At 62.7% G+C, this 13316-nt stretch overlaps 2 protein-coding genes across 2 annotated transcripts; one reads left to right on the plus strand and one right to left on the minus strand.

Annotated features, from left to right (window-relative positions):
- The first annotated feature begins 1547 nt into the window (after positions 1-1547).
- LOC116818892 (transforming protein RhoA-like) lies at positions 1548-8566 on the plus strand. Its single transcript, XM_032770173.2, has 5 exons — positions 1548-1666; positions 5378-5535; positions 6649-6769; positions 7172-7302; positions 7660-8566. The coding sequence occupies exons 2-5, from the start codon at positions 5380-5382 to the stop codon at positions 7831-7833; spliced, it is 582 nt and encodes a 193-aa protein (XP_032626064.1). The 5' UTR covers positions 1548-1666; positions 5378-5379; the 3' UTR covers positions 7834-8566.
- A 1955-nt stretch (positions 8567-10521) lies between these two features.
- VMA22 (vacuolar ATPase assembly factor VMA22) lies at positions 10522-12393 on the minus strand. Its single transcript, XM_032770174.2, has 3 exons — positions 12207-12393; positions 10814-10981; positions 10522-10720 (listed from the first exon to the last, which is right to left on the minus strand). The coding sequence occupies exons 1-3, from the start codon at positions 12376-12378 to the stop codon at positions 10608-10610; spliced, it is 453 nt and encodes a 150-aa protein (XP_032626065.2). The 5' UTR covers positions 12379-12393; the 3' UTR covers positions 10522-10607.
- Between the last annotated feature and the right edge of the window lie 923 nt (positions 12394-13316).

Below are 13316 nucleotides of genomic sequence, written 5' to 3' on the forward strand. Positions count from 1 at the left end.
GTGTGAGAGCAGCTGTGTGGGGGGAGCCCTGGCCTTGGGCTAACTGCAGCCCCCCACCCTGTGTGGCTGTATCATTCCCCTGGAGGCTGAGGGGGGGGGGGGGGCCTTCACTCTGACTTCCCTGCATGGGCCAGGGAGTCCTTGCCCTCCACTAGCCTAGCCCCAGCATGTTCCTGGAGGAGGGGGGTACAGGGGTCCTGGTGGAGGGGTTGCTGGGTGTGTTGGGGTGCAGGAAGCAGGGCGGATTCCTGGGGCAAGGGGTTGCTGGAGGCAGCGGGTACTTGGGCCCAGGGCTGCTGCGTGGGCAGGGGTGCAGGGGGCTGAGTTCCCAGGGAGTGGGGTTCCCAGGGTTGCTGGGCGTGGAGGGGTTGTTGGGGGTGCGGGTGTTACCAAAGGGGGATGCAGGAGTTCCTGGGTGGGAGGGGCTTCTGAAGGGGGGGTGCTGGGGGAGGGGTTGCCAGGAAATAGCAAGGGGGGGATTATCCAGTGTGGGTGGGGTTTGGTCGGGGAAGGGTGGAGTTGATGGGGCCCAAAGTTTCCATAGTGGAGGGGGTGCAGGAAAGGATGAGGGTGAGGGGCCCTCCTGAAAAGGGGGTTCGGGGAGGGGTTGCGCATTACTACCCGGCGGGGGGGGATAATCCAATGAGGGGGGTTTCCTCTTTTCCCTCTGGGAGGGGTGCCAAGGGCAGAAGTTCCGAACATGGGAGGGGTGCTTGGGGAACCAAGGGGGGGTTCTGGGCGGAGGGGGGCCTCCAGGAGTTCCTGGGGGAAGGGCTCTGAAGGGCGGGGGGCGCTGGAGCGGATTCGGGCGGGGCTCGTTTCCATGGAGCCGTCGAGATCAGAGCAACCTTGTCCCGAACAGGCGGGAAGCGCGGCCATTGGCTCGCTCCACAGTGTCAGTCGCGGGTCGGGGCGGGGCTCGGAGAGTGCGGGCCTGTGGGCGGGGTCGGGGGGGAGTTGAGCGGGCCGCTGTCCCCATTGGTTGCTTTATGCTGTCAGTCAAAGTGATTGGCGTTACTTTGAGCGGCGGGAGCTCCGCCCTGCAGCGGGATTGGCGAGGAAAATGGCCCCCGCCCGCCTCTTGGCTGGTTCGCGGGAAGTTTAATGCCTTGGCGGGACCTTCAACCCTGCCCTCCGACAGCGGTTGGATGGTTTACTGGATTAATCCTGTCTCATTGGCCTCTTCGCCAGTCAATCAACCTCTGTGGCGGGGCTTGTCAGTTTATTGCTCCGCCCTCTAATGTCGATTGGGTTAACGCTAAAATGGAACATTTTTATTGGTCCTCTACGCCGTTTCTCATAATGTGCCGGGGCATAATTCGCTCGCTTCCGTCGTGTGGTGTGATTGGGAGGCCGCGGTTGTCAATCAAAAGCGCCGGGACCAAAAGACACCTCTAGCCCCGCCCTCCGCGGTGATTGGCTGGAACTTGGGAGCTGTTCGTTGCCATTAGTTGGGTTCAGTTGTCCATCACGGACTGGGCGGGGCTTCGAGGCAGGGCAGCCCTGCCCACCGCCAGGGATTGGCGGTGGCGGGTACTTAAGGCGTCTGCTACTGGTCGGCGCGGCCTGTCTGTCACGCCAGGTAGGCGGGGCTAGCGTGAGGAGGTGGTTGGAGCGTCCGGGCGGCGGCTTAGCCGGCAGCGAAGGTGGCCGAGAGAGCCCGGCGGTGAGTGGGGCCTGGTGTGGGTCAGGGCGGGCGGGAGCCGCGCCGCGCCGCAGTAGCGAGCTCGCCGCTGGGAAGCGGGGCGACGGTTGAGGGGTGGTGGTGGTCGTTCTGCGCATGCGCCGTTCGCGGGTGGCTGGGGGTGGGTGAGTGGGTGCGTGTGGTGGGGGAGGGTCACGCGCCCCGGGGCCGCTCGGCTTGCGGGAGGAAGCGGCAGCTGATTGGTTGGGAGGCGCGGGCGGAGGCGTGGCCTGGGAGGGGTCAGCGCGGCGCCGGGTGTGTGTGTGTCGGGGGGGGAGAGAGAATTCTGGGTGCGGTCTGGAAGCTTCCCTGCGCATGCGCGGCCGAAGGGGTGGGGAGAGCGAGCGGGAGCCACCTCCCTTCCGGGCCGGGGGGGCGGGTCCATGTGGCAGACGCTTTGGCGGGGGTGAGCTCTGCGTGGCGGGAGGGCCGGCGGGGCTGGCCCGGGGGGAGCTGTTGCCAAGGGGGTTATATGGGGGGGCGGGGGCTGGCCCGGAGGGTACGATGGGGGGGGTGTATTGGTGGCTGGCCCGGGAGGGGGGGTGTCAGGCCCTCCTAGGGAGGGGCCAGGCCTTTGCTTGGGGCAGAGGTGGTGCGGGGGGGGAGGATGTTTGGCCCTGTGCTGGTAAGGTGGGGGGCTGATGCGGGGTGGGTAGGGGAGCAGGACTTTCTCTTCTGGTTCTCCAGCCCACAGAATGGGGAAGAATGTTTCCTGTCCCTGCTGGCCAGAGGGCTGGGGCACCCCCAGTTCCCGAGTCTGGGGCACAGACTGTCTCCTGGGGCTGTTGGGGTGGGGGCAGGTGGGGCCTCTAGGTTGTGTGGAAGATCCAGTCATGTGATAGTTCTCTCTGGTGCTGGGGTGGGGCCTTGCCATAACCCAGGGCAGCTGCAGACAGCGTACCCGGACACCCGCCTGCGGCTGCATGAGCAGGCCCCTCTAGGTAGCTGGCCCGAGGGACGGTTTCTGTGGGGTACGCAGGCCCATCCTCGGTGAATCTGAGGGGATGGCCTGACCCCTCTGGCTGTCAGTTCACACCTAGGTTCTGTCCTTTAGCCCCTGCAGCCTCACCCTCGTGGCCCTTCACTTCCTGGTGTGCACAGAAAGGCCACTGCTGTGCCAAGGAGAGAGGTGGGAAATGCTCCTTGGTGATGCGGGAGAGCCCCCTTCTGGTTATACACCTGTTCTTGTTGCCCTTCGCTGATTGCCCGTCCAGGCTGGGCACCGAAACCTACAGCTGCACCATTGCCCCCTCTGACCCATGAGTTACCAAACCTCAGAACCGTCGGCCTTTAGAAACCTCTGCTCTGTCAGCCTTCTCCTCTGGTACCAATCCACAGCTGAAGTGCTGCTGTGTGGAGCCAGCCTGTGCTCAGCTCTGTTCTCTGGGCTGCTCAAACTGCCCCCCCCCCCCTCACGCAGTTCACGAGTCTCCTGGGAGGAGCAAACCTTGCAGCTGTCGAGTCTAGTGACCAGCCGCTCTAGCTGGGTTTGGGGGCGAATTGGCCTCTTGAGATGACCTGTGCTGTGGCGATCTAGCATTTGTGCCCTGGACTCTGGTGTACTGCCAGGCGATCCCAGACTAGGAGTAGATAGGGGTTGGGGTAGGAGCCTAGGACCTGGGTTCTGATCCCAGCTCTGCTGCTAACGCCTTTGTGCCTTCTGTGCCTCAGTTTCCCTCCCTGTACAATGCGCTGAGTATTCTCGCTATGGTGAGGATTTAAACCTTGTTGATTTTGATGCTTCCAGCTTCTTCTGTAAAAATTGCCTGGTCTCCTCCCTACTGCGGCCTAGAATCCTGTATCTCAGCAGCTGGTAAATCCCAAACTAAAGACAGGATTTGCTCCCTGCTAGCTCAGCTTAATGCATGTAGCAAAGGTCCCCTGGCAGCCCGTGGTGGTGGTGGTCCTGTTCAGACCTTCCCCTGTGGCAGAGTGTTTACGTTGAATGTAGGCAAGAGGTTTGAAGCAGAGAGAAGGAAGCACTTCGCCCTGGGGGACTTGCTGCCAGGAGATCTTGTGAATGCTGGGTTCAAAAAAGAACAAGAGAAGTTCCTGGAGGGTAGGAGTCAGGGACACCACCCCATGCTCTGGGTGTCCCTAATCCTCTGACTGCCAGGCGCTGGGGCTGGCCCATGGGATGGGTCACTCGATAACTTCCCTGTTCTGTTCATTCCTGCTGAAGCTCTGGCACGGGGCACTGTCAGAGACAGGATGCTGGGCTTGCTGGACCGTTGGTCTGACCTAGTATGACTGTTCTCATGTTCCTGTGTCCTGATCTCAAGTGCTGAAAGCCCGCCCCCTTTTCTCCCACCCCATCGCAGCACTCAGTGTCAGTGGGGCAGTGTACGTAGGCAGCAGGTTGGTTAATTCCATGGCTGCTGGAAACAGCTTGTCTAACTTTTTCCAAGTGCGGGCGGATGATCCTGGGAATGCCACTGCACGTGCCACATGTGGGTGTAACTTCCCTGCCTCTGAAACTTCCTGTTGCAGTCCAGTGGCCAAAGTGGTGAATCACCCAGCTGCTGGGCCCTTCCCCTCTTAAAAACACACAAGGGCAGGGTTTGATGTGAAGGGCCTGGCCTTAGGAAGCCAGCTGAGCAAAGCAGCTAGGACCTTGGGCCCAGCAGAGCAGGCTCAGCCCTCAATCCCTACTGCCAGGCCTCTGTGAGCCGAGAGTGGAATACAGCTTTGCTCTAGCGCTAGTCCCGTCTGTGGCTGCAGTCTGACAGCTTCGGTTTAACCTCACCCGCTCTGGGGTGAGTGGGACAGAAATTACCAACTTGCTGGCAGAACAGTGTCATTAAATAGTCTCAGCAGTAGCTAGTGCTGTTCATCAGCAGATCCCAAAGGGCTTTGCCAGGGAGTCTCCTATGTCTATAGATGGGGAAACTGAGGCACAGAGCCAGTTGTGACTTGTATGTGGTCACCCTGTGGTAGGCAGGAATAGAGCCCAGGTCTCTGGAGTTCTATTCCCGACGTCCCCTTTGCTGTCTCATGGCTGCACTGCACAGGCCCCAGCACGTCAGGGTGGGAGGGGGGCTTGTTCTGCCACAGGCCCCACCCCAAGGAGCTGACAGTTTAATCAAAGGGTAGAGGAGGAATTGGAGAAGCTGAGGCACCAGGGCAAGGATCCTCAGCTGCCTAAAATGGGGCTAGTGCCAGCTTCCTTTGGGTTCTGGTGGCTGGCTCAGGGTCACACGGCACATGGGAGAGGCAGGGATTGAACCCAGGGCTCTGGATTCCCAGCCTTAGGCTGCCCATACAAGCCAGCTTTGCTCTGTGAGCTGGGGAACTGGACCTGAGTTTCCAGTCATCCCTGCAGAGCCTGGAGTCGAGTCTGGCTCATGCTCTGGGATTGCCAGCGGAGGGGAAGTACAGAGGCTTGACTGAAACTGGAAAGTCTAGGGTATGAGTTGGGGGCTCTGGGCTTGTCTGCACAGGGAAATTGACAAGCATAGCTCGGTTCCCTTCCCCTGATTGCTTCCCCTGGGCTAGCTCACATGCCCTGTAGTGTGGCCCACATGGCACTGGCTTCCTTGTTCCAGCTGTCAGTGCCGGTGTTCCCTGGGGACAGGCCAGGCCTTGTGCCTGCCTAGCAGATTCCCCTCCATGGACTCTGCCTTCAGCAGGCTGGGATCTGGCTTGCCTGCCTTAGCACCCCAGTGATGGGCATCCCCCTCTCCCCTGTGCCAGAGATGGCTGCCATACGGAAGAAACTGGTCATCGTGGGAGATGGCGCCTGTGGCAAGACCTGCCTCCTCATCGTCTTCAGCAAAGATCAGTTCCCGGAGGTTTACGTCCCCACGGTCTTCGAGAACTATGTGGCTGACATCGAAGTGGATGGCAAACAGGTACTGTGACACCACACTGGCTGGGATGGGACCGTTCACCTTGGCCCCTCTCCGCAGGGAGGAGAGCTTGGGGTCCGTCCTGAGGAGGATGGGGGATCAGACTGGCTTTGGATGAGGGCAGATGGCACCCTGCTCTCCTGGCCTCCGGCTGGGGGAAACTGCACCCTCCGGAGTTAACAGGAAGTGACTGTGCTGGGGGAGAACTGTCTAGCTTTGTTGTGCTGCCTGTAATCGCTGCGGTTAACTCTGACTATCCACTGCCTTTCCCTGTGCTGCTCACTGATATCGATGGGCCAGGGAGGGGGAGTCTCTTCCCTCTGGGTGGGGCTGGATGGGACAATAAGGGTCTGAACAAACAGACAACGCTGAGCTGGTACACGGGGGCCTTAGTCTCTGGGCAGGCTGCTTGTTGGCCTCCCTGGGAGCCTCCTTGCAGGTAGGGAGATACCATATCCTCACCACACCCCTAGCTGTTTCTGGAGCCTGGCCCACTACCCAGCAGCCCTGCCGAGGATTCAGGGCTGGGACAGATGCGGTGCTTATAGCATGGCCCAGTGAGAGGTGCTGTGGGCACAGAGTAGTTAGACTAGAGAAGCGGCCGTGTGTATCTCAATGGGCTGGCTAGTGACTAGCCCCCAAAGAACCAGGGCTACAGTGGCCTTGAGGGTGTGTGGAGTGTATGACCTGGGGGAGGCCCAGGGTGAGTACTGTGCCCCTGGCGGGGTCCCCAGGAGATGCCGGAACAGCCCTGCATCTGAGCTGTGGCAAAATCTGATCTCTCTGGCTCACATTTGTTCTGAACAAACAGTATTTGCTGGGGTGGGGGTGGCTGGGGCCTGGTAGTGTCACTGAGAGACCAGGCCAGCAGGTGCTGAACTGATGGCGGTGGGTTGCCGGCATCTGCAGCCCAGGCCCTCTGTGGTGATGGCTGGAGGACCAAGACGCAGCAGGGTGCCCGAGAGTGGTAAGAGGAGCAGTTCGCTCAGGAACCATGACAGGGTCTGGCCACCCCGAGTCAGTGATTTTCCAGTGGGAACTGGAACCTAGGGTGGCTGTGGTCATCTGCCCCAGCAGCAGCCCCTGGGAGGTCATTGCCACCCTTGTCTCATGCAGGTGGAGCTTGCGCTGTGGGACACAGCTGGCCAGGAGGACTATGATCGCCTGAGACCCCTGTCCTACCCTGACACGGACGTCATCCTCATGTGCTTCTCCATCGACAGCCCTGACAGCTTGGGTGAGTGCTGGGGAGATCCAGCTGGGTCCCCTGTCACTGTGTGGCTGCAGACAGGGCCCAGATCTCAGTACCGGGCAGAGGGTGCCCCAGTGAACTGTGGCTCAGCCCCCTGTAGTAGCTGTCACACAGCAGCTTCAGAGTCTTACAGCCCCTGAGCTGGCACATCTGGCCAAGAGGCTCATGGTATTGGATTCTGCTCTAACCACTAGCCTCCACTCCCTTTCCAGTGCATAGGAGAGAACCCAGGAGTCCTGCTCTCCAGCCCCCCTGCTCTAACCCACCAGCCCCCACTCCCTTCCCAGTGCTGGGGTAGAGCCCAGGGGTCCAGCTGCCAGTGCAGGCTGCGGGGAGCTGGGCAGGGCCTGGTCTGGGTGCCTGATGCTGATCCTGCCCCCTGTGCAGAAAACATCCCGGAGAAATGGACCCCGGAGGTGAAGCATTTCTGTCCCAATGTGCCCATCATCCTGGTGGGTAACAAGAAGGATCTGCGCAATGACGAGCACACGCGCCGGGAGCTGGCCAAGATGAAGCAGGTGAGCTGTGCCCCCACCCCTCCTGCTGTCTGTCCTGGGGACCCTGGGGCTGTGCCCACACCTCCACCCCTGCTGTCTGTCCTGGGGACCCTGAGGCTGCCCTGAAGGAGAGTGCCCATCTGCCGCACCCCCCGCCCAAGCTGTGTCTTGGGGACCCTGGGGCTGCCCCTGCCCCAAAGGAGAGCACTTGTCCTGGGGACCCTGGGGCTGCCTCCTGAGATTAATGACTCCTTCCTGATTAACCCTTCAGCCCCCAGGCCAGTGCAGGGCTGGGCTGGCTGGGGCTGGGCTGCCAGACCCCACTGCCCCTGGGATCAGGGAGCCCCTCAGGGCTGATGGCTGTTCCTGCCCCTGCAGGAGCCGGTGAAGCCGGAGGAGGGCCGGGACATGGCCGGCCGGATCAGCGCCTTCGGGTACTTGGAGTGCTCGGCCAAGACGAAGGACGGGGTGCGTGAGGTGTTTGAGATGGCCACGCGGGCCGCCCTGCAGGCCAAGCGTGGGCAGAAGAAGCCCCACTGCCAGCTGCTGTAACCCCCCTGCTCCCACCAGGCCCCCCCTCTGACTCCCCTGCTTGGATGGGGGAAGGAGCTCAGGGCCCCTCATCACAGCCCCATGGCTCTGTGGGTAGAGCCACCCACTCCTCTGGCTGCCACAGCTGTGTGGGGTGATTTGTGGCACAGCCCCCCTCAATTCCCAGCCATGGAGGGCCCCCGGCCTCTCTCCCTGAACAGTTTGGGGGGGCAGGGCTGCCTTGGGGGGGCTGCCCCATGGCAGCTCTACTGCCTCCTGGCAGCTCTGCCCCAGCCCTTCCAGTCCCCCAATGGGAGCCTGACATCACAGGGCTGCCCTGCCCCTTGTGACCCACAGCCCCCTGCTAAGAGGCTCAGCCCTCTACTGGCCTTGACAGGGCTGGATCACAGCATGGTTCCCCTTGCTGGGCTCTACCCCCAGGGCAGGGGAGTGGGTGCTGCCCCCTGCTGTACAGATTTCTTCCTCCTCCTATTTATCTCTTGCCAAGCGGGGGGCCCCCCCCCAGAGAACTCTATATTTTTATGCAGAGGCGCTGTGGGCTGCTTTGCCCGTGGAGGGCACCTGGCTCCCTCCACTCCCCTGTGGGTCCCAGGCCCTCCACACTAGCAAGTGCCACGGGTGGGGCGCTGTCAGCGCCCAGCCGCTCTGTACTCACCGGGGACGGTGGTCATTACTTCTCAACTGTACTTGAAAGACAAACAGCTCTGTAATAAATTTGTAGCAATGTTTAGTATTGGGGGGGCTCTGCCTGTTTGTGGCTAGTAGGGTTCCCCTCACGTCACAGCTGTTATCCCAACTTGGGGCTCCCCTATCTCAGCCTGATCCCCTTCCTTAAACAGCTGTGCCCACTTGTGCTGTGCGGGGGTCATGCCAGCCTGAATCAGCTCCACCTCATTCTGCCATCTGGAGGGGGTGGGGGGCAACTCACATCACCTCAACAACCTGCCCCCTGCCAGTTCCCTGGGGCTGGGCTGTCCCCCCATCCCACTGTTCCCTGGGGCAAGTGCTCCCTGTTGGTCCCTGGCCCAAGTGTGCAGGCTGCTGCCTGGGGGTGGGGAAGGGAATAGCACAATCCTGTCCTGCAGGGGCAGGGGCGGGGCAGATTCCTGCTGTGTGGGGCGGCAGCATGGCCCTGGTGAGGGGTTCTGCAGGGCATGTGCTGGGTAATGCAGCTTCTTCTGGGCCAGGGCAGCAGGGGTACAGCAGCCCAGCTGTGGCTTGGCTGGTGCTGAAATGCCCCCAGCTCTGGGGCAGGGCTCACAGGAGCAGTACCTGCCTGCCCTGGCAGGCTGGGATGGACTGTATTGATGAGCAATTACTGGGGGGGGCTCTGTCTGGGGTTGGTACTGCTGTGTCACACCCAGCTCTGGCAGGGACAGGCCTGCACAATGGGGGTGGGGGGTGTGAATTCCCTTCCTCCACCCCAGGGCTGACTCCCAGCTTCTGCTTTGAGAAAGCTGAGGGGGCTACCTGAGGGGGGCTTGGCCCCCAAGGACAGGGCTGGGGTCTCCAGAGATTCCCCCAGGCAGCAGGGCAGGGGGGTAACTCCTTGCGAGCCCTGAGCACTGTCCCAGGGAGCAAACCCCACAGGGCAGCTGGCTCAGCTGCAGAAAGCAGGGATGGCCCCTGGGGGGAGGTGCCAGGCCCCACCCCAAGGAGCAAAAGGGGTGGGTTGTGCCACTCACCATCCTCCCAGAGCCAGCCTGACCCCAAAACTCGGCATAGGGGAAAGGGGCAGATGTCCTTTGGGAGTCCTCTGCTGCCTCCAGTACAACAGCCCATGCCCCCTCTGCTCCAGGAACTGGGGGGAGATCCCAGGAGTCCTGGCTGCTAGATTCCAGTGGGAGTGGGGAACGGGGGCTCTACGGCAGAGGGTCAAGAATGAAGCCTCCCCCAGCCCCTGCTTAGAGGCACCAGGGGCACCCAGGCAGCTGTTCCCCCTGCCCCCCAGGGTGGTGCTGCTCCCTCACCAAGAGAAGAGGCAGCTGCTTCCAGCCCTGGGAGTTGAACCCAGGCTGCCTGGGTGAAAACCAGGAATCCTGCCCCCTAGACCCTGTGGGATGGGTCTGCTGCTCCTCCTGCCTGGCTGGCCTGGGGCAGGAGGGTGCTGCACCATCACCCTGCAGAGCCACAGCCCCAAGGACCATGCTCCCAGGCACCCCTGCTGCCTTGCTCAGGGCCTGGAGCTCAGCTAATCCAGAGTCACTCTGGAGCAAGCCCATTGGAGAGACAGGGCAAGTCTGCCCAGAACAGCACCTGAGCAGAGATCACAAACCAGCCAGAACCCAGGAGTCTGAGGTCTGGTGGTTGGTGGGGAAGGCAGGGCCATCTCAGAGCTGGGGAGAGGACCCAGCCGTGCTGGCTTCCAGCTCCCCTGTGCTTTAACCCTTGACCCCTCTCCCCTCCCAGGGCCTGTTGTCCTTTCTTCAGGCCAGCTCAGGATGGCCCTGTCCCCACTGCACCCCACATGGGCTGGGGGGCAGGAGGCTAGTTCATGCCCAGGGGAGAGACAGATTTTTTCTTTAACATTTCCAAGGCCCAGACATCTCCGAGCGCCACCCTGAGCCCCCCAGCTTACCCCACGGGAAGATCATTCCACACAGCAGGGGCTTCCACAGACCCTGCAGCGCAGGGGGGCGGGGGACACAGAGCAGGGCTCAGCGGGGACAGATGGACGGACACACCAGGGCAGCAGCCCCAGTTTATTGACGTGAGTGTCGGAGGTTACAATACGCCCAGCTGTGTGTGGGGTGCGAAAGCCGAGGGGGGCTGCGCTACCCCTCTCTGGCCAGCAGCTGGCGCTTTCTCTCCAGCAGCGCCCGATACTGCGCCAGTGTGGCCTCGATGTCGCTCTGTAGGCTGGCGATCTCCGCAGCCAGGAGAATCCCTGCGGAGAGATGGGGGTCAGGAGAGACCCTCTAGGGGCGCTGGCTCATGGGGGGGAGGGGCCTGTCCCCTCTAGGGGGCACCCTGGACTTACCCTCTCTGAAGCTGCTCTGAGCCTGTCGGAGGCTCTGGGGCACCAGGATCCCAAACCAGGTCAGTGGGTCCTGGGACGAGGCCCCCCTCTGGGAATCAGATTCGGGGGCTGCCCCCAGGGGGGGCCTAGGAGCCGCTGTTTTCCCTGGGCCCTTTCGCTGCCGCAGGACTGGAGAGACAGTCAACAAAAGGTGTCTCTCAACCTCCCCAGCTCTGCTGTGCCCCCAGCTCTTCCCCCCACCCAACCTGCAGCCCCAGCTGTGCCAGTGCCCCCTCACTCTCAACTCGCAGCACATGCTAGCCCAGCATCTTCCCCACCCCCGACCTGCACCCCCCTGCTTAGCCCAGCCCCCCCCCAGCTGTCCAGTGCCCTCACTCTCAAACCACCGCACCTACTAGTCCAAGCCCTGCCGTGCCTGCAGTCCGACCTGCAGCCCCTGGTAGCCCAGCCTGCCCCCACCCCCAGTGCGTGCCCTCACTCCCAACGCGCAGACCCCGTTAGTCCAGCCCGGGCTCCCCCCGGCAGCTGTCCGGTGCCCCTCGCTCCTGACCCGCACCCCCTGTTTAGCCCCAGCTCTTCCCCACCCCAGCTCTACTGCGCTCCCTCCTCCCGTCCAACAGCACCCTGCTAGCCCAGCCCCCCCCCAGCTTGCCAGCCCCTCACTCCCGACCACAGCCCGTAGCCCCTGCTCTTCCCCACCAGCTCACTGCGCTCCTAAACTTCCCGATCCACAGCACCTGCTTAGCCCAGCCCACCAGCCTTGTGGGCCAGTCTCCTCACTCCCAACCCACAGTCCCCTGTTAGCCCAGCTCTTCCCCCCACCCCAGCTCTACTGCGCTCCCTACTCCCGATCCACAGCACCCTGCTAGCCCAGCCCCCCCCAGCTGTGCCAGTCCCCCTCACTCCCGACCCACAGCCCCCTGCTAGCCCAGCCCCTCCCCGCAGCTGTGCCAGTGCCCTTCACTCTCAACCCGCAGCCCCCTGCTAGCCCAGCCCTGCCGGTGCCCCTCACTCCTGACCTGCAACCCCTGCTAGCCCAGCCCTGCCCCCCACCAGCCCTGCCGGTGCCCCTCACTTCTGACCTGCTAGCCCAGCCCTGGGCTGCCCCCAGCTCTGCCGGTGCCCCTCACTCCTGACCTGCAACCCCTGGTAGCCCAGCCCTACCCCCACCCCAGCTCTGCCAGTGCCCCTCACTCCCAACCCACAGCCCCCTGTTAGTCCAGCCCCGGGCTCCCCCCAGCTCTCCTGGTGCCCCTCGCTCCTGACCCGCAGCCCCCTGTTAGCCCAGCCCCGGGCTCCCCCGCCAGCTCTCCTGGTGCCCCTCACTCCCGACCCGCAGCCCCTGCTCTCCCAGCCCCAGGCTCGTGCTGAAGTTCTTTGTCCATTAGTTCACCTTGGTCTTGAGGCCCAATTTCCTCCACGGCCGGTGACCCCTCAGCAGCCTCTGTGGACGGGTTCCATTCTGGGATCACCTGGAAGGCGACCTGTCCGCTCTCCCCCTGGCTGGAAGGGATAGGCACAGCATTGACCCCCCTCTCTTTGGCTGGGGAGTGCCCCCTGCACATCCTTCACAGCCTGGTGTGGACAGGGCACCCCCACCAGAGCCAGGGCGGGTCAATCCTGGTTCATGGCCCCTCAGAGCTGGTCCAGGCCATAGAAAGAGGCCGGGGACCAGCTGTTTTGCCTCTCCGCTGAGGGCAGGCCGAGAAGTAAAGGGCTGAATCTGCAGCCAGGGGGATGGAGGTTCGATTTGGGGAGAAACTTTCTAGCTCGCCAGGTCATTCAGCTCCAGAACCGGCTCCCAAGGAGGCTGTAGGACCCCAGGTCGGGCAAACCCATCAGGGCTGGTCCGGGGTGACTAGGTCCTGCTTCCGCATGGGGGGCCAGACCCAGTGACCTTCTGGGGTCCCTTCCAGCCCCACATTTTGAGGAGGCTCGTTCCGTGAATTACAGATCATTGGGGGTGTTTCACCATTTCCGTGTGCAGCATGAAATCGGGATTTACACAAGGCTCTAGTCAGGTGGCCAAGTCTGCCAGTGCAGCTCCTGCTCGTCCAGCCCTTCCCCCCAGCTCTGCCGGTGCCCCTCACTCCCGACCCACAGCCCCCTGCTCCCCCCCCAGCCCTGCCGGTGCCCCTCACTCCCGACCTGCAGCCCCTGCTAGCCCAGCCCTGGGTTCCCCCCCAGCCCTGCCAGTGCCCCTCACTCCCGACCCACAAGCCCCCTGCTAGACCCAGCCTGGTTCCCCCTCCAGCCCTGCAGTGCCCCTCACTGCCTGACCCACAGCCCCATGCCTTCCCTCCCCCCAGCCCTGCGGTGCCCCTACTCCCACCCACACACCCTTGGTCCCTCACCAGGCGCACAACCCTCGACAGCCGCATCCCAGTGGGCTCCGTAACTGCAGGGCAAGAGACCAGACCTTGCAGCCATGGCGAAGCGGGATTAGAGAGCGAAGAACCACAGCCTGCATGGATGGACACAAGGGGTGTGGTCAGGGGCTTTT

Source organism: Chelonoidis abingdonii, chromosome 11 (assembly GCF_003597395.2).
Source record: "Chelonoidis abingdonii isolate Lonesome George chromosome 11, CheloAbing_2.0, whole genome shotgun sequence".
NCBI classification, from domain to species: Eukaryota; Metazoa; Chordata; order Testudines; family Testudinidae; genus Chelonoidis; species Chelonoidis abingdonii.

What these genes read in the sequence shown, in the direction of transcription:
- LOC116818892 (XM_032770173.2), top strand. Translation starts at nt 5,380, where the DNA reads ATGGCTGCCATACGGAAGAAACTGGTCATCGTGGGAGATGGCGCCTGT. An exon ending in CGACAGCCCTGACAGCTTGG is followed by an intron (nt 6,770 to 7,171) that starts GTGAGTGCTGGG and finishes CCCCCTGTGCAG; the next exon opens with AAAACATCCCGGAGAAATGG. An exon ending in AGCTGGCCAAGATGAAGCAG is followed by an intron (nt 7,303 to 7,659) that starts GTGAGCTGTGCC and finishes CTGCCCCTGCAG; the next exon opens with GAGCCGGTGAAGCCGGAGGA.
- VMA22 (XM_032770174.2), bottom strand. Translation starts at nt 12,378, where the DNA reads ATGTGCAGGGGGCACTCCCCAGCCAAAGAGAGGGGGGTCAATGCTGTG. An exon ending in AATTGGGCCTCAAGACCAAG is followed by an intron (nt 10,982 to 12,206) that starts GTGAACTAATGG and finishes CTGTCTCTCCAG; the next exon opens with TCCTGCGGCAGCGAAAGGGC. An exon ending in TCAGAGCAGCTTCAGAGAGG is followed by an intron (nt 10,721 to 10,813) that starts GTAAGTCCAGGG and finishes ATCTCTCCGCAG; the next exon opens with GGATTCTCCTGGCTGCGGAG.